At 44.3% G+C, this 26,198-nt stretch overlaps 1 protein-coding gene and 1 long non-coding RNA gene across 5 annotated transcripts in view; one reads left to right on the top strand and one right to left on the bottom strand.

Moving 5' to 3' along the window:
- Positions 1-18,448, bottom strand: part of LOC309349562 — a 60,127-nt gene extending 41,679 nt beyond the window's left edge. For 2 of the 3 annotated variants that reach the window (XR_014160036.1, XR_014160037.1), the window contains exons 1-2: positions 18,256-18,448; positions 4,964-5,025 (exon numbers count right to left, since the gene is read on the bottom strand). This is a non-coding gene — a long non-coding RNA (uncharacterized lncRNA). Of the gene's footprint in view, positions 1-4,963; positions 5,026-18,232 lie in introns of all 3 variants that reach the window. The other variant, XR_014160035.1, reaches the window with a different exon arrangement.
- Positions 1-26,198, top strand: part of PKP3 (plakophilin 3) — a 72,045-nt gene that overhangs the window by 9,019 nt on the left and 36,828 nt on the right. Inside the window, exon 2 of one of the 2 annotated variants that reach the window (XM_081875439.1) lies at positions 18,481-18,670. The exons of the other annotated variant lie outside the window; for it this stretch is intronic. Coding sequence (XP_081731565.1) covers positions 18,481-18,670 — 190 coding nt within the window. The remainder of the gene's footprint in view (positions 1-18,480; positions 18,671-26,198) is intronic. 2 annotated transcript variants of the gene reach the window in all.

The raw sequence follows: 26,198 nt of genomic DNA, 5'->3' as shown, positions 1-26,198 counted from the left end.
GTGGTATAGTGAAAGTACCGCGATAAGCTATAAACTTTGAACAGTCAACTTTTATTTATGTGTGTTGTAATGTGTTGTAATGTGTTGTAAATGTTGATGTAATCTTCTATCAGAGATGGGCCGGGAGCAGGAAGAATTAAAGCAGCAGAGTAGGGAGGTGCATATCCCCTTTGGTGATGGAAGCAGACCTCTCTCACACACCATAGTTCTGTGGGGGCATGGCAGACCCATTTTTAGATCTCCTGTGGACAGAATCTTCCTCTGCGCTCACATTCTGAGTGTGCTACTGCTGCTGGTGGTGCTGCTGCTGCACAATTTAATACTTGGTCCTGTAGCTCATGAGTTTGGGTGTTGTGCTAGTGACACAGGGTTTATAATAATGGTTTTATTACATTTTTATGTTTTATATTGCACACAGCTTTGAGATTTATTATCACGGCAATTAGTTTATAAGTGTTCCTCAATAAAGTAAATGAAATAGTTGCTATCATTACCACATTGACCTCTCCCATCCGCTATGAGGAAAGTTGGTCAATGGTACAATGAGCACAATTTTCTCTGTAGTCTGGGCAAAGTATGGGATTTTCTTTCTGGAGTTCTTCACAGAAGAGTACTAGTGTCAAGTGCCCAACATTGCTCAGGAAATCTAAGAAATGAAACCAAAGAAAACCCCAGTGAAGTTTTGAAATCGGTGGTTGAAAGGTTGACTGCAATTTTGAAAGGCATCTATTTTTTTCCAAACAGACAAAAACCTGCTTCTTGATTTCAAGAACCATCATGAAAAATTTGGTTACAATATCTTAAGAGGTGTTCAAGTGCATAGAGAACAGACAAACCATTTCCCAAAATATATAGTAGTTCTATATTAATGTTAAAGGTGAGGCACAGATAAACTCAGAAAGGAGAGTTCTAAATGGCTGTGGTTAATGGAGGTTGGGCGAGGCTACAAGCCCAACAGTAGTAGCAAGAGAATCACACTACTCACACCACTAAGAATACTGGTCAGTGTTTCCTAGGCAGCCACCTACTGCTTTTCAGCTATCAGTTTTCTTAGGATGTACACATTATTAACTAGAAAAGCATCTAAGTTGTTCTTTTTCTCAATGCATCAGAACACAGTATTGGCCAAGAAACAACAGGACAGATATGGATTGTGGAGAACATTGTATGTACACCCAAACCAGCAGTGGCAGCACACTGAACACAGAGCAATTAGGAGTGTATACACAGATATTGGGATGGCTAGAGGGGGGTTCCCAGGCCTGTGGCTGGGTGTGGTCAACCACAGGCTTTGTATGCGAGACCTAACTTGCACATGGAAAGGTAGCATACTTTAGAAATTGCCGAAGTTGGCTCTGCATTTCACATTGGAGGGCAGAGCTGGCATTTAAATTCAGTCCTGCCTGTTTTATTAGTCAATCTGCTGCTGCCTCCAAGCCACACTGGAGGAGAATGGTTTGGGGATTCATTGCACTTGACATACACACTGTGTGTTTCCTACAAAGGAAAACATGGGCAGGTAGTGCTGGAAGAGATCCCTGAGCTGTGGGGAGCCAGTGATCCGAATCAGAGCCAAGCTCAGATGCAGGGTGTTTGCTAAACACATGCTCTTCTATTTGGCTATAAAGTAAAAGTGGGTGCTCTGCCTTTATCACTAAACGGAGCTTGCTGACAGCAGGGGGGAAACTGCCCCCTCCTCTGCCTTCCTTCTCTGTGCTTTGTTGCTTTAATCCCGCCCCTAGCCCAGCTGCAATACCAAGGAAATTACTGGGGTTTTATTGGGGTAGGGGTGATCTTCCAGCAGGTGAATGCAGGACAGCAAAGCTGAGGAGGAGGCAGTTTTTGCTCCCATTACCCCCCATGGTCCATTTAGTGATAAAAGTAGATACCTTCCTGCTCTATAGCCAAACCAGCAAGTGCACATTTCAAAACAAATGCATCTGGTTCGGCCCTTGATTTTTTCACCTGAGGAGGAATCCAGTTGATTACCAGACAGTCAAGGCAGCTGGGATAGTAATGTCTGTTTCCAGCAGCGGCAGCAGCAAGCAATACCGGGCAAGTGCTGACTTGTGCTGTGACGGTTTTCCTCCACCAGGCCAACTCACGTCACCACCCTCTCCTGAGGGGGAGGCTGAGACTAGAGTTACACGCACACCCCATCGTAGGCCTTGTAAGAGCTAGGCTAGGATGAGAGACACAAACGTGTTGCCTGCTTTCTACTAAAACTGGCAAACTGGCCCTTTATTTGGCAGGCAGTCACTTTTCTCTCCGCACAAGCTATTTTGTTTTGTTCACCTGAAGCACGGAACTGTGTGTGAAGGAGTGAGTCTGTCAAACAAAGTGAGAACTAGAAAAGATGTTCAGAACACAGAGCTCCTCCTTTCCTTACTGCCTCACTACTGCTTTATTCCACCATCTCTCCCTGAAAAAAGGCATACTGTATTCCTTTCATCCTTCTCTCACACACAAGAGTTTGTGTGACTCGCCTAGGTATGGAGAATGGGTGATGGGCTTGGCCCTACCTACTGCTGACCCTTCTGGCTTTGTCCTTCTAACTATCGCTGAGTTGAGGGCACCACCCATGTGCCGTCTCACACAGAGCCCCTTTCATTTGTTTCCCTTAATGGCCCATCGCCCAGGCTATCACCTCAACACAGAAAGCTAGCCTGACTCATATTTTAACACTAGAAGAATCTTACATACAGCTTACTTCCTCCCCGCAAAACTCATAACAATATTTCTACGTGCCAGAAGAAGATGACTTTTAATTTGTAAGTTATGCAATGACTTCAAAATGGCTGCCCTCGTATGAGAAAATATGGTAGACCTCAAAAAAGAAGCAAACCAGAATGGTGGCTCTCAGTTAAGCATTTCAGGAAGTGTTTCAGTAGAGGAGCTCTGGGATATCCCAGAGGCAGCCTTGTCAATTATTTTCCTTGAGGATTAACCACCTGCTCAAGGATGCGTGCAGCTGTTGGCATTTATTTAGGGATTAATCTGAAGAATAAAAGCACATTTTTGTCCAAGGATTTTTGTGGAGTAAACATATATGTATGGGGGAAAGGGCTGTCAACTGCACTGGGAAACAATTATGTAAAAATTAAAAGACAAGGAGCTCTGGACAATTTGAACAGAGGCATGTAAGTTCCTGTGTGAGGTTTTCTATCCTGCAGAGGGAGGCATTTGATCATAGGGCTATCCTTCCTGCCTCCTTTATTCCCTCATTATCAACATTTCTGAGTGGCTCCATGATAGCAATGGAGAAATAAATAAATAAATAAATGCTTTACTTATTTCATTTGTTTTGTAACCTATGACAACAACTATTGCTGGTCAGTTAAGACAGTTTTATTTGCTACCATCTAACCCAGGGGTTCTCAAACTTTTCTCTCTGGGCCAAACTTTCAGAATAAAAATTTGCTTGCACCATACTGAAGTTACAGATAGGTAGCCGTGTTGGTCTGCCATAGTCAAAACAAAACAAATTCCTTCCAGTAGCACCTTAAAGACTAACTAAGTCAGTTCTTGGTATGAGCTTTCGTGTGCATGCACACTTCTTCAGATACCTGGTATCTGAAGAAGTGTGCATGCACACGAAAGCTCATACCAAGAACTGACTTAGTTGGTCTTTAAGGTGCTACTGGAAGGAATTTGTTTTGTTCATACTGAAGTTGTTACTGATAAGAAATACATGGGGGGGGGGAGAGAAACAACTCATAACAGTGCTTGATTTATTATACAGAAACACAACTACTTTATATTATGATCATGAGACATTCGAAAAGAATAAAACATTGCAGCTACATAAGTACATGAATCATTCCCAAAATATAAGAGCCTCTTATATATGTAGTATGTATACAAACTCAGTGAAAGGTATGAGCTTACTTTTGCCAGGTAATCTCATTTATATTAGGTCTAATTTGAGACAGACAAACTCTCTTATCCTCATCAACACCAAAAAGCCTTTCTCTTTTCTGGTCTTTCACATTTGTCACAGTTGAAAATCCCTGTTCCATATACATATCTATCCATAAAAATATTATATTGATACTCTATGCTACACTACTCAACTGTACTACATTGAAATATTTAAATGTTTCTTTGATTGTTCTTGAATCTTCCCAGCACGCCGCACCATTTGAGAACAACTGATCTAAGCAATAAAAATGAGAGCTTCTTTTGGGATTAGTTCCTTAAGACTTGAGTGTATCTGAAGATCCAGGTAAACGCCCCATAAGGTTACTCATACATCTACTCTCTGACAAAGTCATTTGTAATCTAATGAGATGCTGGAGTTTTGTTCCACATTCAAATTTTCTGGGAAACGGATGCACAATATATTGTTGTTGTTTAGTCATTTAGTCATGTCTGACTCTTCATGACCCCATGGACCAGAGCATGCCAGGCACTCCTGTCTTCCACTGCCTCCCACAGTTTGGTAAAACTAATGCTGGTAGCTTTGAGAACAGTATCCAACCATCTCGTCCTCTGTCGTCCCCTTCTCCTTGTGCCCCCCATCTTTCCAAACATCAGGGTCTTTTCCAGGGAGTCTTCTCTTCTCATGAGGTGGCCAAAGTATTGGAGCCTCAGCTTCAGGATCTGTCCTTCCAGTGAGTACTCAGGGCTGATTTCCTTAAGAATGGATAGGTTTGATCTTCTTGCAGTCCATGGGACTCTCAATATATATTTCCCTACAAAATGATAGGTTGTATCTTATGTGGTAAGAATAAAAAATCTTCTGTGTCTTATAAAGTAATGTTCGAAGCAGGCCTATATCATTTCAAATATCTACTAAACCATCTGTTCAGGCGAAATTAAGAAATGGAAGGAACTTTTCAAAGTAAAGAGCATATGATTACATGACATGTTCTAGTGTTTTATAAAGTTGTTGTCTATATTTTCCTCCACAAGTCTAAATACAGGAGTAACTGCAAAAGATTTGCTGCTAGGGACAACTTACTTGTGATGATGCCTGGTGATCATATAAAGAAATCTGGGGGCGGGGAGGACAAGCAGTAGTTCCTGAAATGTGAAGAAAGCATTATGTGCAAAGCTGCTATATTCTGGAACAAAACATAAAGGAGATCCGCTTATTATAAGCAATATTGCATTCACCTGGCAACCGGGATGGAATTAAACTACTATTTGGGCTTGCAGAACTCATTTTCCGCCCCTGATTTCTCTGGGCATGAGTGGCGATTCATGAAATAAGGGGAGATGCTGTGCTCCCGGGACTCAGTACAGAGATCTACATTCACTTCCTGATGGGTGTAAGCCCTGGAAACAACTCAGTAGCTGCAGTTCCTTCACCTCCAGGAGGCTACCTATAAAACTCAGGCAATCATCACTGAATCAAGTTACATTTGTTTTGGGTTTTTTTTTTTGCTAGTTATCACTGTCCCTGCAGCTTGACCCCATCATATAACCCTGGGAAGCATGGGTCTCAGAACAGTACACCTTTGTCTCATATCCGTGCCTTAAGCCAGTCGTGAGGATATATTCAGTCAAAAGCATCTTCTTAATGGCATATTGGGTAGATGTCGATAGCACAGTATGCACTTGATTAACTGTGCAAGGTCGTTAAGATTCATGCTCCAAAGAGCTTATGACAGAAGAAATCAATGTGTAAGGAAGGTTTGATTAAAATTCTTCTCTGGAAGGATTTGAAGTGGCTGGATAGTCAGCGTACATTGTTTATGAGGAAATGAAGCAGTGATAATCAGAGTGATGGATGAATGGAATAGACAGCAGAGTTAGGCTAGAAGCTGAGGTGGAGTAAAGTGCACAGAGCAAGATAGGGAGAAATAACAAAACTAATAACTCTCTCCCTGTATCTGGCAACTTTCATCTGCAGGTCTCAAAGCAGTTTGCAGAGGTGGGTCGACACCATTCCTTTAATTTACACACGTGATTGAGAGATTAGGACTTGCTTATTACAGCTGCATATCAGATAGTTGATGAGATAGGGCTACATTAACTTGCCAGGCAGCTTGATCCTACAGACATCATACCTCGGGCAGTAAAGCAGTTGGCTCACGCTTGCTTCAGCTGTTACATCATCCTGCACTTAATGAGCGAGGATGAACCTTTAGAGTTGCACTGGTCTTCCAGCAAGTGTTGGAGCTCTTAGTATGCCACAGAGAATGGGCCCATCACCTCAAAATCAGCATTACTGAGGTAGGGGGTGAGTGGTAGTATGCAGCTACTGGTTTTGTAGGTAGCAAATAATTGTGCAGACCCTGTAGACTGCCCGTACAGCTCACTCCATCATTATGATGTGAATATTTAAAAGGACATGCATCGGCACTACATGGAGCTATACACATATTTTTGATGTTATAGCCCAAGCTGCAGATGTTGCTGGACTACAACACCTATCATCCCTGACCATTGACCATTCTGGCCAGGGCTGATGGGAGTTGTGACCTTCCAGATCCTGCTGGACTCCCATCAGCCCTGGCCAGCATGGTGATGAGAGTTGAGTTGAACAGTTTCTTCACAGTTACAGATAGGTAGCCGTGTTGGTCTGCCATAGTCAAAACAAAACAAATTCCTTCCAGTAGCACCTTAAAGACCAACTAAGTCAGTTCTTGGTATGAGCTTTCGTGTGCATGCACACTTCTTCAGATACACTGAAACAGAAGTTTCCAGACCCTTCTATATAGTGAGAAGGTGGGGAGGGGTATTACTCAGAAGGGTGGTGGGAATGGGTGATTGGCAGATAGCTGTGATGAGCCTGTTGACGACTCTTAACGACTGCAATAGGTCTTACAGGAAAAAGCAAGGGGTGAAAAGGTGAAAAATGGCTTTGTCATGTATAATGAGATAAGAATCCAAGGTTTAGACCAGGTTTCTCCATGGTTTTAAGTTTGGTGATAAGTTGTAATTCAGCAGCTTCTCTTTCCAGTCTATTTCTGAAATTCCTTTGTAGTAAAACAGCTACTTTGAGATCTTGTATAGAATGTCCTGGGAGACTGAAGTGTTCTCCTACTGGTTTCTCTGTCTTGTGATTCCTGATGTCCGATTTATGTCCGTTTATTCTTTGGCGTAAGGTCTGGCCTGTTTGTCCAATATAGAGAGCTGAAGGACACTGTTGGCATTTTATGGCATATACAATGTTAGACGATGAGCGATTAAATAGTCCCGAGATGGTATGTGTGATGTTGTTGGGGCCAGTAATGGTGTTGTCCGGGTGTATGTGGCAGCAAAGTTGGCATCTGGGTTTATTGCAGGCTCTGGTGCCAGTGTCCGTGTTAGGTCTGGTTGTAGTATTATTGTGGGTTAGGAGTTGTTTAAGACTGGGTGGCTGTCTGTAGGCAATGAAAGGTCTTCCTCCCAGAGCTTGAGAAAGAGAACTGTCATTGTCCAGACCTAACACGGACACTGGCACCAGAGCCTGCAATAAACCCAGATGCCAACTTTGCTGCCACATACACCCGGACAACACCATTACTGGCCCCAACAACATCACACATACCATCTCGGGACTATTTAATTGCTCATCGTCTAACATTGTGTATGCCATCAAATGCCAACAGTGTCCTTCAGCTCTCTATATTGGACAAACAGGCCAGACCTTACGCCAAAGAATAAACGGACATAAATCGGACATCAGGAATCACAAGACAGAGAAACCAGTAGGAGAACAGTTCAATCTCCCAGGACATTCTATACAAGATCTCAAAGTAGCTGTTTTACTACAAAGGAATTTCAGAAATAGACTGGAAAGAGAAGCTGCTGAATTACAACTTATCACCAAACTTAAAACCATGGAGAAACCTGGTCTGAACAAAGACCTTGGATTCTTATCTCATTATACATGACAAAGCCATTTTTCACCTTTTCACCCCTTGCTTTTTCCTGTAAGACCTATTGCAGTCGTTAAGAGTCGTCAACAGGCTCATCACAGCTATCTGCCAATCACCCATTCCCACCACCCTTCTGAGTAATACCCCTCCCCACTTTCTCACTATATAGAAGGGTCTGGAAACTTCTGTTTCAGTGTATCTGAAGAAGTGTGCATGCACACGAAAGCTCATACCAAGAAGTGACTTTAGTTTCTTCACAGTCAAAGGTTCTCTGTCCCTGATCTATGTTCTCTCCTTCCACTCCTTCCCTGGTTTCCTCTGTTCCCAACCTATCTCATCTTTTTGTTCTTCCAAATTTTCCTCTCTCCTTCTCTTTATCTCATGTTATATCTTACGCTGCTGAATTATGCTCATCCTGCTAGGTTGTCTTATTATAATAATTTTTCATATATTCTATATATAGCATCCAATCCTCTTCAAGTTCTTTTTCATCTCTGTTTCTTATTCTATTAGTCATACCCACTAGTTCCACATATTCCAGCAGTTTATGATGCCACTCCTCTTTTGTTGGAACTACGTCTGTTCTCCACTTCTGTGCAAGTAAAATCCACGCAGCTGTGGTCGCATACATCAACAGACTCACTTGTTTTTTGAAAAGCTTCTGGGTTTTTAGGAAAGGATCTTTTATACCTAGATGCATTTTAAGCCGGTAATGTGTACACAGTCGAAGCATCTCATTCATTACCTACTTTCCTGATTCCTTGTGAACACGATCTAGCTAAAACTTACTTTATATGTTGTAAGTGCTATAAAAACATTTAACAACCAGTCCTCAACATGCATAATATTTGTTCAAAACGTCTTCCACCTGCAGCTTCAGTTACCTCCTGGTAATTTTTATTTTTATTTTTTGGCACTTATGCATTAAGCCTTCTCTGTTGCTGATGTTTCACAGTTTTTCATTGGAAGCAGCTCTCACGCTTTCCCTCCTTCTCTTTCCCTTTCATGACAAGGCTGATTTGGTACTTAGGTGGGGACAAAAGTTTATTGATTGCTGTGCAAGGGTAGATTTCAATGCTTTTGTGACTGACTGTGGGAGAGAAATTTGAGTCGAGAGAGAACTTAAACCACAGCAGCTGGAAAAGCTGGCAGGTGGGTTTCAAGAAGTAGCCATTGACTTATGGTGGCATGGGCACTTTTATGTGGAGGGTCTGGCTGCTTGTCTCAATGTCTCCAGTTTAACCAGTTGTCTGGGGCTGCCCTGCAGTTCTCTTTCATCAGCTAAGAGCAAGATACAGGTTGATTTATTTTGCATGTACCTTTGCTACACAGATGTCAGCGTTGTATGGTATGTTTGATGCTATCTGTGCATGGACATATTGAAAGAGGTCATTTCTGGGCCATCCCACTGAAAAGCAGAAATCAACCCTTAGTGCATTTTGAGGAGCCCCATGTATATAAAACTATGGAATCCTTCATGACAACAGCTTGTGCAAATCCATCATCAACATACTGGGCAGCAGAGATGAAATTTCTACAGTAGGCTAGCTTCCACACACATACACACACACTCCTCCATCCAACAGTAATTATCACAAGTCACATTCAGATGACCTGTGTATTGAACATTCATCCTAATTAGTTTACAAGAAGTATGCAGGGAGGTCAGCTTTCCTTATTGCAAAATGTCTGGGTTTTGTTGTGGGGGGGAAGGTAAGTTTGTTGCGCAAGAGCTCTAATTCACTTTAATTGTGCAAGCTGAATTTGTTGAAATGTGATTGAATGCTGCCTGAAATTAATGACAGCCTGAAAGTGCCCAGAGATCAAGGAGACATTCCAGCCAGGCAGAAACATTCAAGGAGGGTATTAAGCAAGGCTGGTGAGAGCTGTGACCTAGGGAGAAGGTATATGGCTGGAGAGTGGGTGTGGCTAAAGGGTGAGATGGGCTGGAGGGTGACATTTGGCTGCTAGGCCTGATGCTCTGGATTTCAGCTCCGGAACACACAAGATTCCATAGGAGATGTGCAGAAAAGGTTTTTGGCAGAAAAGTCAAAGTGAAAATGGTTCCTTGCAGGCAGAAACTAGCATAGTGCAATTGACTGGTCAACAACAAATTTGTTGTCTGGGTTTTTTCAGTTGATTTAGGACGAATCTGATGCGCTGAATCAAAAAATCACATTTGTTTTACTCAATCAGGTCAAGTTTTTGAGCTATGGCCACATGTCTTTTTTTACGTTTTTGTTCACATGTACGCTTGTGTGGAGCATTTTAGAAGAAGTTGGTGGGGGTAAAATGCCATGTCGAATAATTGTTTTGATTAGAAATGATTATTTTAATGACAAGAAGTATTCAGGTCCGATAGTTCTGGGTGATTATGTCAAAAAGGGATCAGTTTGAAGTCATAAAACCTCGAAATCTTCCATAAATTGGTGCGGCAAAGCATAAATTTGGGGGATCAAAACAAAGCTAATGGGGCAGCCACCCCACAAAGTATCCTGATCTTCAATCAGCATGTCATCCTGTAGCTCATTGTGATGAAATTTCAGTGCCTATCTTCGGAGAACTTCCTGACATTAGTGACAAAGATGCCTCCAGTGTTGAAGGACATGAAGAAGAAGAAGTGGTTCTTGAAAATGATGCTCCACATCCATTTTCCCAAAAGGAGTTGAATGATCTAGTTCGCGACCTCAGCTTGTCAAAGGACTCTGCCAAACTGTTGGCATCCAGATTGAAGGAAAAAAACCTCCTCTCTGACAGTGCTCGCATCAGCTTCTTCCGCAACAGGCATCAAGACTACCTCCATTTTTTCTCGGAAGAGAAAGACTTGGTGTACTGTGCAGATATTGCGCAGCTTCTGCTCAAGCTTGAAGTGCCACAGTACGAACCCAAAGATTGGAGACTGTTCATTGACAGCAGCAAGCGATCACTGAAATGTGTTCTGCTACACAACGGCAACCAGTTTGCCTCTATATCCCTGGCTCACTCGAGTACACTGAAGGAGAACTATGAAGCGGTGAAGTATGTGCTGGAGAAAATTGGTTATGATCAGCATAAGTGGTTTATTTGTGTTGACCTGAAGATGGTGAACTTTTTGTTGGGACAACAGTCTGGCTTCACCAAGTACCCATGTTTTCTGTTCATGTGGGATAGTAGGGACCGTGCTCAGCATTACACGAAGAAGGACTGGCCTGTGCAGGAGGAATTGGTGCCTTGCAAAGAAAGGAACGTCATCAACAACCCTCTGGTGGACAGAGACAGAATACTCTTCCCACTGCTGCACATCAAGCCCAGCTTAATCAAGCAGTTCACCAAGGCTCTGGACAAGGATGGTGACTGCTTTACTTACTTGTGCCAGGCTTTTCCAGGATTGACCATGGAAAAGTTGAAAGCTGGCATCTTTGACGGTCCTCAGATCCGTCAGCTCATCAGAAATCCAGAGTTCAGAAACTCAATGAACGAAGTGGAACTGGAAGCGTGGAAGGCATTTGTTTTTTTTTTAAATGATATTTTATTAAATTTCCACAATAAAATTATAAACAATAAATAAGAAAAACACAAAAGAAATACAAAACCACAAAAATACAAAAATACAAAAATACAAACACTTAACATAGAAAAGAAAAGAAAAAAAGGAAGAAAAAAAACACTCTTTTCAAATTCATATCCTTCATAGCCTTATTTTCTTGACTTCCACCCGCCCTCCTTTCTTGTATTCCACTTCAAATTTAATTTAGCAAATTCATTTATATTAGTTTATCCTTTAAAAGTTCCTTCAAATATTATATTATTCAAATTTTCATCCAATATCTATCCCTTCTTTCATATTCTTATTTATCTTAATCACTTGAACCTCTTCTTTTCATTTCAGTGTCCTCAACATTCAAAGATTTTGCAATGTTTTTGTAAGTAGTTTTTAAACTTCTTCCAATCTTCTTCCACCTGCTCTTCTCCTTGATCTCGTATTCTGCCAGTCATTTCTGCCATTTCCATGTAGTCCCTTACTTGCATCTGCCATTCTTCCAAGGTGGGTAGATCTTGTGTCTTCCAATGCTTTGCAACAAGAATTCTTGCTGCTGCTGTGGCATACAAAAAGAAAATTCTATCCTTCTTTGGCACCAATTGGCCGACCATGCCCAGGAGAAAGGCCTCTGGTTTCTTCAAGAAAGTATATTTAAATACCTTTTTCATTTCATTATAAATCATCTCCCAGAAAGCCTTAATCCTTGGGCATGTCCACCAAAGGTGGAAGAATGTACCTTCAGTTTCTTTACAGCGTGGAAGGCATTTGTTCTGGTAGTAAATAACTTTCTTGGCAACAATAAGGCCAGAAACTACGCAGAACTTGTCAACAACATGCTGACTGCTTTCAGAAACCTGGGCTGCAACATGAATGTCAAGATGCACTACCTATTTTCACATATGGACCGGTTTCATGAGAACCTGGGTTCAATGAGTGACGAGCAGGGGGAGAGATTCCATCAGGACATGAAAGAGATGGAGACCACCAGGGTCGCTGGGATGCAGTCATGATGGCTGACTACTGTTGGACTCTGAAGAGAGACCTCCCTGCCGCTGAGCATTCCAGGAGTTCCAAGAAACAGAAGTTCAAGCCCTGAAGTTTGAAAAATGGTGAAGCAACATGCAATTTACGTGTACTTACCTTTATCAATGCCCACCCTTCAGTTTACAGTAAACCTGACCTGATGGAGAGAAACGGATGCCATTTCCTGATTCAGCAGTGCAAAAATACCCTAAATCAGTTGTAGAAATCTAGACAACATTCAAAAAGTAAAAAATTGTTGCCCAGTGTTATCTGATAATGCCTGTGTGCGCTGCCCATGCCGGACTCTTTAAATTCACAGCTCAAACTGTGGGAACAGTTTCCAATTATATGAGAACTTCTCCTATTGTAGAGATATGTAAAATATCAGTGGCCTCCCTTGTGCATGGGGTTAACGGTCATGCAGTCTCTGTGTCTGATACCAAAGTCTGGTAAGAGATTATTAGGGTAGGGATGGAGCACCTTCTCTGTGAAAGGGCCAGTTCTCATGACAGTTTTACTTTGGGTGACTCTTGAGATTGCAGGATTTTCTAAAATAATGCTGTGTTGTGCAATACAACATGTGAAGCTTCCGAGAAAACAGATTTTTGCTTTGCTGTGCAAAATATAAAAAATTGAGAGGGGGGAGAGAACTTGTGACGAGACTATTCAACAGCCATGGTAGCACACAAAGTCAGAAATTACATTTTCCAGAAGAAATTAGTGAGGTAGATAGACGGGCTAGACCAAATCAGTATATGAGTGAGGGGTGGGGTAGAGCAATAACCAGGAAGATGCACATTGTGAAGCACTTGTGCAGATTAATTGTGAGAAAGATGTCTTTCGCTTTCTAAGGGCACTCTCAGATCAAGAGTTTCATGAGTTTCAGGTGCAATGATTCCAGGACTGATGGTGATCCCTGTGCTGATTGTTGCTAACCCAAATGGACTAGCAGGATCAGTGCCAGTGGCACAAACCAAATTAGTGCCTATACCACTATGCCCTCACACTAATTAGTACAGACTCTAATTAGTTCGGCTGAGTTACATTTTCCAGGAATTCTGGTTTGGCATTACAAACAGGAAGAGGAATGGCAGCAATAGGTTACAGAAAAACAACAGCACCTCCTCATGTTATTTTCAATGATAGATTACACAAAATGGCCTTGCACAGACATTGTCTTAATTCATGTGTCTGGTAAAGTAGACTAACTCCTTGAAAGCTTATGCCATAGTGTTAGTCTTTAAGCTGCCACAAGATTCTTTGTTTCAACCTTCCCCAGCTTGGTGCCCTTCAGAAGTGTTGGACTACAGCTCCCATTATCCCTGATTGGGGTAGATGGGAGTTGTAGTCCAGTAATATATGGAGAGGGCACCAAGTTGAGGAAGGCTGTCTGGCTTTATACTTCATTTAAAGGCTGGCAGACTCACATTCTCTAATGTCAAGAGCATCAGTACATAAAGGAAAGTTCATACTGAAGTATTCACACAATGGGAAGTGGGGAGAGATAGCTAGATAGCTAGATAGAGAGACAATGCCATCATTGTATTTCCTTTGTGCCCAAAATCACATCCAGAAGTATCTTTAGTCTTGCAGCCAGCTGACATAGGAAGGATAAGTCCAGGCCCATCTCTATCCAGATGACCCACCCTTGACACACACACACCCCACCTCCTGCTTCCTGATGCTATCTTGGAGATTTCATCAGCAAAGGAAAAGAGCAAAGGCCACAATATGGATGGCAGAAGGATTTTCTGCCACTTTACTAAAATTCACTGCTTCAGGTTGGGCCCGTTCTGCTCTGTCTCCCCAGAAGGTGTTGGGGAAATGTCCTCAAGGCACCTTCCCTGGTGGCTTGTTCAGTGCTACAGTGTTAAGTCAGAAGTGTGGACAAAGGTGGCCCAATACAAGTTGGACTGTGATGCCTCCACTGATCCAGTGAGGCCCTGGTCCACCAATTGATCGGGGAAAACCATCACAAGGATCATCACAATCTGTGTGTAGCTTGGATTTGTAAGGTACCCTGAATCGGGACATGACGACACCATAATTGGGTTTTGTTTGGAAACAGCCTGACATGAGTCACAGATGAAATTTATACTCTGAGATTAAGCCTTGATATATGCAAGGGTAAGCAACCTTCAGATGTTACTGGAGTCCAACTCCCATCAGTCTCAGTCAGAAGAAGAAGAGAAGAAGAGTTTGGATTTGATATCCCGCCTTTCACTCCCTTTAAGGAGTCTCAAAGCGGCTAACATTCTCCTTTCCCTTCCTCCCCCACAACAAACACTCTGTGAGGTGAGTGGGGCTGAGAGACTTCAAAGAAGTGTGACTGGCCCAAGGTCACCCAGCAGCTGCATGTGGAGGAGCGGAGACGCGAACCCGGTTCACCAGATTACGAGACTACCACTCTTAACCACTACACCATACTGGCTCTCAGTCAGTGGTCAGGGATTATGGGAATTGTAGTTCAGCAGTATTTGGAGGGCCACAGGTTGCCCACTCAGGGATGCTCATGCAGTGGTCCCCATAGGATGACCTTCTATGAGAAACAACTTCTCCCCATGTCAATTTTTTGTGCCTGGTCAAAAGCAAATTACTTCATAGGATTCCTTTACTCCAGGTCAGTGAGGTAGGTACACTGTTAGCCCTCAGGCTGTTAAAAAGCATTGTATCACTAGTTCCCCAAAAATCTGACACTTGCCAGGAATTTTGAACTTCTAGCATGAATAATCTTCTTGGCCCAACATCATAAGAAATAATAAAAATACACACTCCTGCCCCTCCCCCAGATTCCTCTACCTGGGGCATTGTTGCTGCTGAACATCAACGGGGATATCAGTGGCAATTAATGTTCTCATGAAAGTGCATAAGAAGGGAAATGCCCAATTAGCCTTTAGCACAGACCTGGGAACTGCTGAGTATTAATCCTTGCTCCGCTTCTGACTGATGAATTGCTCCACATTGCGTGCCTCAGTTTCCCACTAGTTAACAGAGGGACACTTCTTCTTAATGAGGTCTCCTTAATTTGGGAGTGCTTTTTTAACTCAGAGGATTATTCATACTTTAGTCACAGAGCATTTATTAGCTGGAAACTCAGCATCGCCTATGCTGGGCTGTGCAGAATTTTAAAAGCTAAGCTGGGCTGGGCTGGGCTATTACAATGATTAACGCTACACACGTCCAGAGAGTCTTTCATCTGGACATCTGACAGAGCTTCACAAACGCTAGTTAATTATTATTTGGTGAGAGACCACCCAAGGGAAAACCATCATATGGAACGCTGTGTGTCTTGATTATTGTCCCCTGCAAGCCTCAAGGCAGGCGTACTTACAAGAGGAATATGCTGCTTCCCTGAGAGATAAATAAGCCAGCTGAGGACTGTGCAAGAGGAGAGTGAATGGTTTGTTTCTATTAACTGGTAGTCAGATCGTATTGTTAGCCTTTGGGCCATCCGAATGTCTGAATGTCTCACTGCACTTGCTGTCATTCATATGCAAAATAAAGGCAGTCTCTTTAGTTTCTGGTGCATCTAGCCCAAGCATAGGCAAACTTGGCCCTCCAGATGTTTTGGGACTACAACTCCCATGATCCATAGCTAACAGGACAAGTGGTCAGGGATGATGGAAATTGTAGTCCCAAAACATCTGGAGGGACAAGTTTGCCTAAGCCTGATCTAGCCCATTAAAAGGCTGTAATAATAAGCTGAAAGTCTTTTTCAAGTCTACCAAGCCTATGGAAGTGCTGATGCTAGCAATGACCAATTACCTTGACTGATTGGCATATACAGAGAGTAAATGTATGGGCTATACTTAGGCCCATTTGCTCTCACATGGTATATTCTGTGTACTGCTAAGGTCTATAGAGCATTCTTTTTTTAAAGAGTTGGGAATCTTTTTTCTTAAGGGTTCAACAGTTTTGAGGAATGGACAAGACTTTCCCTTGTGAGCACGGTCACAGTCTGCATCTATTTAACTTGCTATCCTGTTAAAGTAGAAGGGAACAGACATAATGCTATACAGGTGGTAGACAGGGCGAACAGCTCCAGTAACAGAAAAAGAATCCCACCAACAGTAGTAGAGGGATAAGGAAAGAGTCTAGTGGGCTTGGAGTTGTAGGGCAAGAAGTAGCAACCTAATGGTGGGAAGAACAGGAATCAAGAACCCATTATGGGGTGGTTATGGAAGAGTACATGGATCTGTATGAAGGACATACTGGGATTTGGCAGATGGCAAGCCCACAGTGGAACGGTGATGAGAGCAGTGTGTGTGCAGTTTTAGGATTCTGCCCAGTGTAGAACACCATTTCTGCCACAATGGCGTTGCTTCTCTCTACACTTGCTTCACCCCAGAGTCTTCCAACACTGAGCAAGTGCTGTATACCCTCCTAAGAAGCAAGGAAATGGCTCTTCCCCCTTCATTAGTATTGCAGTCTACAAGGCTAGTCCAAATGTATTTTGCAGCAAATGGTGTCTCCCCGCAAAGGCACACAGCATCCAAAGCTGACTACATTGTTTTTGCACCTGAGACATAAAATCACCAAATGCCTCTCCCTGAGAGTAAAAATATTATAATAGTAATAATTTAAGGAACTGGCTATTTGCTGCCATTTGACGACACCTTAAATTAGCTGCCTGAAGCAGGTGCCACACCCTGCCTAATAGTAGGGCGAGCAGCCCTGGAACTATATGATTCAGCAGTAATCTATGACCCCAAGTAGTGAATGGGGAACCCCTGCCACATTCCTTCCAGCCCAGCCACCACCTCCGCTAGTCAGCAATGTCTGTTGCTTGTAACATCCAGGAGATACTTGGAGAAGAGTCGAAGCTCAGTGGTACAGCATCTGCCTTTACAAAGAAAGTCCTAGTTTTGATCTCCAGGTAGGACTGGGAAGACTTGCCCAAAACCCTGGAGAGCTGCTGCCAGTCAATGTAGACAATACTGAGCTAGATGGACCAGTGGTCTGACTCTGTATATAAGGCCTATATACTCTGGTGAAAATAATGACGGGGGAGGAAAGGCCACAGCTGGCATGACTTGCTCACCCACTGTCTCTCCCTGGCTGCAGCCATGGCACAGAATGTGCCTGTGTAGCTGAGCCTCACACTCTGAATGCTCTAGAGGTGCCTCCTGGGACTCTGGGTGAGCAGCAGGAGGAGGAGCCTGGATTGAGCTCCTGGACTTTGGCCTGCCTCTATCCCGTCTCCCGCTCAGCTCTCAAGGCAGCAGTTCAGTGTTTGGAATGTACAGGCTGTTAAGTTACTTCACAAGCTGGGAGGGAACAAAGCTGGGTTCGGCCCAGGCGTGTTCGCTCCTTGTTTTGCTGCACTTTTGTTGACACGGGGCTCTGCCAGAACCGGGGGAGCTCTGTTTCGCGGAATGGAAAAGGTGTAACAAAAGGAGAGGAGAGTGGGATGGCACCACGGCCTACAGCCCTCTATCTCTAGGCACACAAACGCACACCCTTCAAGAACCCTGGAGGCACCGCACCCATAACCGCTTTTGCCAGTTTACACAGCTGAGGGCGAGGTGTGGGGCAGGGCAGGGCCAAGGCCAGGCCAGTTCGTGCATCTTTGGAATTCCACCTTAAAGGCACCACTTTGCCCAACGCCTCACCTGCTTAAGGTGGAAGCGGCCGACCTGCTGCTCTGCCTCCCGGCTGATCTCAGTTGCTAGGGAGAGAGAGGGGTGGAATCACGTAGGTGTGTCACCACCAGCGCAGAGAAGGCAAGGAAAGTCCCAGGAAACCAAACGACGCTTGCAAGAAGACCGGAGATGGCGTGGAGGAGGCGGGTGTATGTGTAGGCGCGCTCCCTGAATGAAGGAACTTTTTTTTTTGTAGACTAACTAAGGAAGTCAGAGGGAGGGCCCGACAGACTCACCTGTGAATAAGCGCGCAACGTACCTGGCGCGTCAACGCGCCATTTGGGCGCAGAGAAGAGGGCGCAGGAGGAGCGGAAGGGCTGCTCCAAGCCCTCGCGAGGAACTTCCCCTCAGCCCACACAGAGTTCCTGGCAGGCGCGGGGAAGGGGCGGGTTGACCCGGAGGAAGAGCCGGGCTGTTTTTCACGTGCGCTCCTGGCCCAGCAGCCAGCATGCAGGAGAATAACTTCTTCTTGTCGGCTCTGCAGCCGGAGGATGGCGTGTGCTCCTTGGCGCTGCCCTCGGACAAGCAGCTGGACAGGAAGAGCGAGGCCCCCGACGCCGCCGAGGGGTTCAAGAGCGCCCGGGTGCAGGAGCAGGTCCGCATGAGGATGCTGCAGAAGAGCCACTCGACCCCCAGGACCAACGGAGCAATGCTGGACTACGCGGAGCTGAAAGGTAGGCGAGGGGAGAAATGAAATTGGGCACAGGTTGTTCGCTGCAGAGGGGCGTCAGGTGGTAGAGAGAAACCTTTGGGTCGATTGTGTGGGAATTGGGAAGGGTCGGTATTGAACTACGTTTGACTCAGAGTAGACCCACAGAAATGAATGCACGTGACTCAGGCTCACTGATTCCAGTAGGTCTGCTGTGAGTAAAAGTTAGTTGGATGCCACCCATTATCTAGGAAATTGTTGCAGTGTTCTGGCGAGGTAAGTCAGCGTTGCTACTCTCATTAGGCTGAGAAAACAGTTGCTTGGTGGAAGCCACCCCTGGGGAGTTCAAGGGTGAGGTGAGATGGGAACTTCAGGGCCTCCCAGATCAAAGCTCACCACTCCTAACCCTCTCTCCTGTTTGTTGTGCGAACTCTTCTAACTCTTGGGGGTGCAGCTGCATTAATCAAACCATGTGATAAAATGGCTCCGGGCAAAAAAGTGCAGTGGAGGAGTTAGCCCAGCTGTGTTGTTGATTCAGATGCTTCAACCAGGAATATGCCCTTGTTGGGGTGGTTGCGGGCTTAGTCAGCCAGCCAGTGCCGTAGGTTTATATGCTAACTATCGTAGACAGAAGGAGAACCTGTCGCCAATAGTTTTTATGATAATAATAGGGCTGTGTTACCAAGACAGCGTCCTCTCTGGGAAGGTGGCGTGGACCTTCTCAAAGGTTTAGTCTGGGTCACACTCAAGATACGCAGGCCAGACAAAGGTTAGTCAGAACTGAGAATGACTAAGTGAGATAGCAGACGAATTCTCCTCTCCAGCAATTTGCCTTGCCCCATAGATTTAATCAAACATGAGATTCAGTCAAATATCCCCCATACCTTGCGCTTAAACTGCTCTCGGTTTCTCCAGCTGTTTACTATGTAAGTAATTTCTACTAGTTCTTTGCCTCCTGCTGCTGTCTGCAAAACAATCATTCTTCCTGGAGCCACTATACCTATGGTAACATTATGCTAACCTTACCAACCTAGTCTGGACTACTACTTCACAGCTTTTATGTTGTTTATTTTACATTTATATTCCAGCCAAGGATCTCAAGGTGGGTGGTGTGGTTCTCATCTTCCCCATTTTACCTCGCAACAACCCTGTGGGGTAGGTTAGGCTGAGAGATAGTGACTGGCCTATGGTTACACAGTGAGCCTCGTGGCTGAATGGGGATTTGAACTCTGGCCTCCCAGGTCCTCGTCCAACACTCTAACCACTGCACCACACAGGGAAGCAACCCTGGTTCTGTGGACAATTGTCTCACTTAAATAATTGGCTTAACCTGAGGGAATAAAACACCCTCACCTCTCCCAAGCTGCCCCATAGGGCATAATACTGTCAGGGACAATAGTAGGTGCACCTTCTTTAGTTCTCCCATCCACACAATTTATGTACAGCAGGGCTAGGGAATCTGTGGCCCAGCAGACTCCCAACTCCCATCTGCCCCAGTCAGCATGACCAGTGATCAGGAATGATAGCAGCTGGAGTCCAGCAGCATCTAGGGAGCCACTGGTTCCTCAGCCCCGATCAAAACCTAGCACTATGTTGAGGAAGCAGGAGGGATTGCTTAAATGTTAACACTGTTGGTTTTATTTGCTACTCTGTCCTAGCTACTCAGTTATTATGGGACAAAGGGAAGTTGTGGATGAGTCCTCGGTGTGGTGGGATTTACACCCAGGTGCATAGGAGTAGCTCACTGGCAGCCCCAGTGAGCTTGATGGCTGAGCAGGATATGGATTTGAACTTGAGCTTTCCATGCTCTACTGATAACTATCCATTTCCCCATATTGAGTTAGAGGAGAGATGGAGCAAGCATCTTTCAACAGCAGGGTTCACACTCTGCATTTCCTGAGTCATCCTGAGAAAGGTGCTGCACCTACAACAGCTGTGTGACAGGCAAAAATTCATCTGATGCAGTTTTCACCACCCACAGTACCACTGAACTAAAGACGCTTGCGCTGCTGTAATGCCTGCTAGTCGAGTAGCTAACAGAAGGCCTCTGTTGGAGATGGGAAGATGTCACCTCTCTTCAGTAGAATTATAGTCTTGAAATCCTTCCAGTTTCCTTGATGGCACCAGTGACAATTATGCTGCATTTAATTACTAGGCTCTCCTCTGCCACACCCACAAAAGTGTTTTGGAAGGAACCAAGTGGGTCTCTTTACATGGAAGTTGGACATATTTTAGTGCTGCTTCCACTGCTTGTTTTTCACCTCTGCATTTGGAGACCTAGATTGCAATTCAGAGATTAGGAGAGGTCGCTTGTAATTTATGACCCCCTATCAGGTTGACGTATTCCATTCATGTAAACGCCCTGGCACAAACGCCAGGGCAGGGTTCCAGTACGGTACAAAGTTTCCTTTGCTTGCAGAGTCAGACTGTTTCCTCTTTCAGGTGCTGGCTAAACAATAGAGGTAGAAAGTTTCTCACAAGAACCTGAGACTAGTTTGGGATTTTCTTCCTTACATTTCTTGTGATTCTGCCTCAACGGACTCGGTGTATTTTACCAGCTGGAAATAATTATCAGTTCATTACCCATGTCAAAATGCAGCTAAATGCAACTGGGAGGCCAGAGTTTAAACCTCCACTCAGTCATAAAGCTCACTGGGCGGCTTAAGGCCAATTGTTGTCTCTTAGCCTAATCTAACTCGTAGGGATGTTGTGAGGATTAAATTGTGCAGAGTAGAACCATGTGCACCAATAGTAATAATTTAACTTCTCAGTATATAGTGCATCTATGCAGAGACAGGTGCATTGTATACACCTGGAGAACCCGTGGCCTTCCAGGTGTTGCTACAGCTCCCATCACTCCTGACCATTGGCCATGCTGATGGGGTTAGAGTCCGGTAATGCCTGGAGGGTCACAGGTTAGCCACCCCTGCATTATCAGGGTGTAATGGTGGATGCCAAATGTAAAGTCAAAGGCACCGTTTACTGTTCTCCAACCTTGGCCATGCTGCAGTGAAGAGCGGGATAGAAGTGTTCAGTTAAGACCTTGGGTTACATTTGGTGCTGGTCTCAATGGTTTCTCCCTCATGAGCTAGTTTCAGTCTTGTCATTGTTTGACATCCCGTGAAATGGGAACAAGAACAGTTCCTGGAATCAAAGGCGCAATTAGCAGCTAACCTGCTTAACTATCTCTGCAATACTCAGAGATTACTATCTCTGCAATATGAGATTGCTGAATAGTGGCAGATCCACAACACTGGATGGTGTTACCATATAGCCTTTGAACTACACTGAGATTAATGATAGAACACCAGAGGGTAGGAAGCTCTTGGACACACCTGGAGCTCGCTTTCTTGATGACTGCACCCACCCTTTGATCTGTCACTCTAGTTCTAATTGTGGAGTCTAGTCCCACACCCTGCACTGGTATGTCTGTCCTGTCCTATGCAATGCTGTCCTTTGGGCTGACAGGAGAAGGATGGGCCTACCTGAAAGGAGATCCCAGTTCCAGCCTGTATTCCCACAATCCTACATGTCTCAGTGCAAACCATGGATCCTAAACAGGTGTGAAACCTTGTTAATTCAATGAAGGCATGAAACACTTCGATTTTGAGTTTGGGGAATTATACTGCTAAAGTCCTCCATTTCACCCTCCCTTTGTTAGGATTCTGTTGGACCTAAAATAGATATTCAAGGTGGCAGACACTGGTTCCTGCATCCAGACAAGGCTTCTTCATCATGTGCTTTTAGTCACTGCCCTGAGCCTGACAGCGTGGTGTGTCTTTAAGAGCTACAGAACAGGCAGAAATCCAATAGGAGCAGCTTTATTTTTTGTGGTGGGGAGTTAATTTAGGTCAACAATGTAACTTCGTAGTGGTTGGAATATTGTGCTGAGGCTTCTGAAAACTTGCTTTTCACAGCTTGAATGACACACATACTTTACCGTGTGATGTGGTCTTATATCCAAGAGAAGGAAAGCCTCCATTCAGAGCGTACATACTTCCAGGTGAATCCCATTCAAATCATGGGGACTTCCTTCTGAGTAAACCTGGTTAAACTTGTGCCATAAGGGTGTGTTCACATTAAAAGGTGCTCACACCTTGGGTAGAGACAAATTAGGGACAGCTTAAGGACCCCAATCAGTGTGGAGCCGGTTTGAGAAGCAACAGCATCAAACAGAAGTACCTTAAAACAAGGTGCAGGGTGCATATGCATTTCTTGTGGACACAGTAAACTGAAGTGATCTTAGACATCCAGTCTGGGTATGGTGAAATTTGCAGTGTCTCATCCAGATCTATAGGATCTTTGTAACTTGAGTGCAGATGTGCCCACAGTTACACCGATCCTACAGGTCTGAATGAGCTATTGCAAATTTTACCATACCCAGAATGGAAAGTCGAAGTCCTGCAAAACATCCTCTTCCCTCCTCTCATCAGTGATGGAGTTGAGGTGCCCTGACTCTGGTGCAGAAGATGAGGGGTAACTGGGGGCGTTTTCTCTCCCCTCCCCTCCTCTGCTCTTTCCCATCTCTTCCCCTCCTTCAGGTAGAAGGTGGCACTGGCACTCTCTAGAGCTGATCCAATCTATTTAGGGAGAAGCACAGTCTAACCATGGTGCGCCTGCCCTAGGGAAGTGAGAGCAGATGTTGTATGCATCTGTAGAAACCTTGAAGCCTGGCGGTGGTGGCAACAGTGATAGAGACAGGAGAAGGGGCTGAGCAAAGTGGGGTAGAAGCTGCTGCAGGGGAGATGAGAGGTGCAGTAGAAGAGGCATGACTGTAATCAGAGCTGGAACATCCTGCCAGCTCTCCCAGCCATGCCTATCAAATTTCACAGGCAAGAAGCTACTGAATAACAATGGCCAAAACGTGCCTCATCCTAGGGCAGCCTGTGCCAATCTGGCGCCCTCCAGATTTTGTCAGACTCCAACTCCCAGCTGTGCTGGCTGGGGCTGATGGGAGTTGTGGTCCCAACATCATACGGAGGACACCAGGTTGGCAAAAAGCTACCCTAGGGGGCTCATATGGACAAAGGGAAGTGAACTCTCCTGGCCTTCTCCCTTTGTTCAAATATGGCACCTTGTTATTCATGGTGGCGTTTTTCTTCTTCAGCACATATGCCTCTGGTTACTTCGTAATCTAGCACAATTTTAGAGATGTGGAATATATAAAAGTTAATAATAGGCACTTACATTTTTACCACACAAGTCTTTCCCCAGCAATCTTCAGATCTTTGCAATGGCAAAATAAAATTGGCAGTCCCTTTTTAAAAATTGCTTTTAGGACAGATTATGATCGTCCCTCCTGCTGTGACTCTTTTCATTGTGTGCTGTCTCATGTGCGTGCTGCCGCCTCTCCTCCTGCAACAGCAGGGCCTCGCCCTGGTCATAGCGATCATTATTCTGCTACTTCTTTTTTCAAGTGTCTGCTTCTTGGGCTGATTGGCTTTGTTGCCGTCTTCCCTTAGCCTTTATAGACTGAACGCTCCCTTGCCTTGCAATGCCTGTACAAAAGCACACCTCTAGTCAATTTTTTAAAAAACCCAGATAATAAGTGGCAAACAGCTCATTTTTTTCACATCAAAGCCATGCCCTTTTATATGAAGCTTTTGCTTTATTATTGGGTTTTTTTTAATGTTTGGAAGCTCTGCAGAATGAACACATAGCCAAACTTCTGGGTTTTTTAAACTGAGAAATATAACCAATTTGGTATGCATAACATCCAGAAATTCATTTCTATCATCTGTGCCTGAATGTAGTCTTAACACATGTAGGTGGATAATTGACTTACCAATGCTAGCATGTTTGTATATCATTAACACTACTTGTTGAATTGCCACTGTTGTTATTTTAGATTCATTTAAAACAGGTATAGGCAAACTCGGCCCTCCATATGTTTTGAGACTATAATTCCCATCATCCCTGACCACTGGTCCTGGAGAGCCGAGTTTGCCTATGACTGATTTAAAATTTTAATGCAGTTCTCACAGTCTGTATATATTGCATTTCATTTTCATGTGATCTCATTTTCCTCCCTCTTTTCAGTGTAACAAAACAATGTATTTCCAACTCTTTGTTTCTTTCCTTGAGGCATTCCACAAGGATTTAGTGGGCACCATTAAATGGCTGGAAAATGTTTTGGACCTGGAACAAAATGTTGCAGTATGGAGTGCTCCTCCTTCAGTGTTCTAGGCAACCAGCCATGCTCTTTGAAATACTTGACTTAATTCCCCACCCACAGGCTTTCCCATCCTGTCCCTCAGCCCCGTCCAACAGCATTCCATGCCCAATGAAAAACGATCAAAGAGTCTTGTGGTTGTGGCAGAGGCTTCCACTGACCCAAGGCCACTTCATTAAATGCATCTGAAGATGCAAGCTTAAGTCTACGAAAGCCATTATAAATGTTACTCATCTTTAAGGTGCCTCAAGATTATTTGATTGTTTTCACTGCAAGAGACTTAACATGGCAACCCCTTCGACTTCTTTATAATAAGAAAAAAAATCTCCCATTGGTGCCAATTCTTTTTCCATTGGAAATAGCCTGAGCAAAAAGTGACACCTTCACCTCACTTTCCCCATGGCAACAACCACCTTTGTGAGTGGAGGTTCCATTGGCAGCTCTTGGGACAGGTTATTATACAATTTACTGAATATTACAAATTTTAACTTGGGAAGAAAACTTTGCTTTTTTTCTGTGATGGGGGCCTGCAACGGTGTCGTAAACTGTAGGCAAGTGACAGAGAGGCCCCTACCTCTTACTTTTAGGTACCTCTCTCCACCCATGTGCAACATTCCAAAGTTCCCTTTTCATGCATTCAGGAGTTCAAATGTAGGCCTGCTGGTGGGCAGTTGCTGGATTGTGGTGGTGGTTAAGGCATTGGAGGCTATAAGAGGGTATGTCAGGTGAAGGTCCAAGCGCTGTTTGCTTGCAAAGTCAACCACTCGAGCTTGTTGAGAACTGCTTCAGCCTGTTTCTGAGCTGGAGAAACTAGGAGGGGCAATGGTGGGATGCATTCCAGACAGAGGAAGAGTGACAGCTGTACATAATTCATACTTCCTTTTTAGTCAGACACCATACATGATAAAGAAAGCAGCAGAATAGGAAAGGGAGGGAGAGAACTGCATACAGATATGCATCATTATGGTTGCTGGAATGCTCATAAAAATGTCTGCTATAGCCAGAGGCAGACATAACACAGATTTGTATTTCTCCTATGTACATCTCAGCCCCTCTGACCTACAACATCCATGTTCGGTTAGCTCTAGGGTTCCCCCTGCCAACACATTTGACAATGCATCTGAGTACTGTCTTGGGCAAGCTGCTGTAAGTGTCCAATTGACTGGGACAATGGGGACCACAATGTACAAGGCTGAACTGAAACTGGTTGTGGAGACATCTGGACCCAAGTTCCTCATAATGGATGGATTGCAGGGCTGTGTGTACACACAGATATGAGAGCTGGGGTAGCGTTGCAGACCGAAGAAGTCTACAGTTAAATCTAGACTCTGCAGTTAAATCTAATCTTTGCCTCAAACTCATTAGGTGACCTTAGACAAGC

Source organism: Podarcis erhardii (assembly GCF_964252035.2).
Source record: "Podarcis erhardii genome assembly, chromosome: 1".
In the NCBI taxonomy this organism is placed as follows: Eukaryota; Metazoa; Chordata; class Lepidosauria; order Squamata; family Lacertidae; genus Podarcis; species Podarcis erhardii.
The sequence above is the reverse complement of the archived record's forward strand: the minus strand, read 5'-3'. Positions and strand labels throughout refer to the sequence as shown.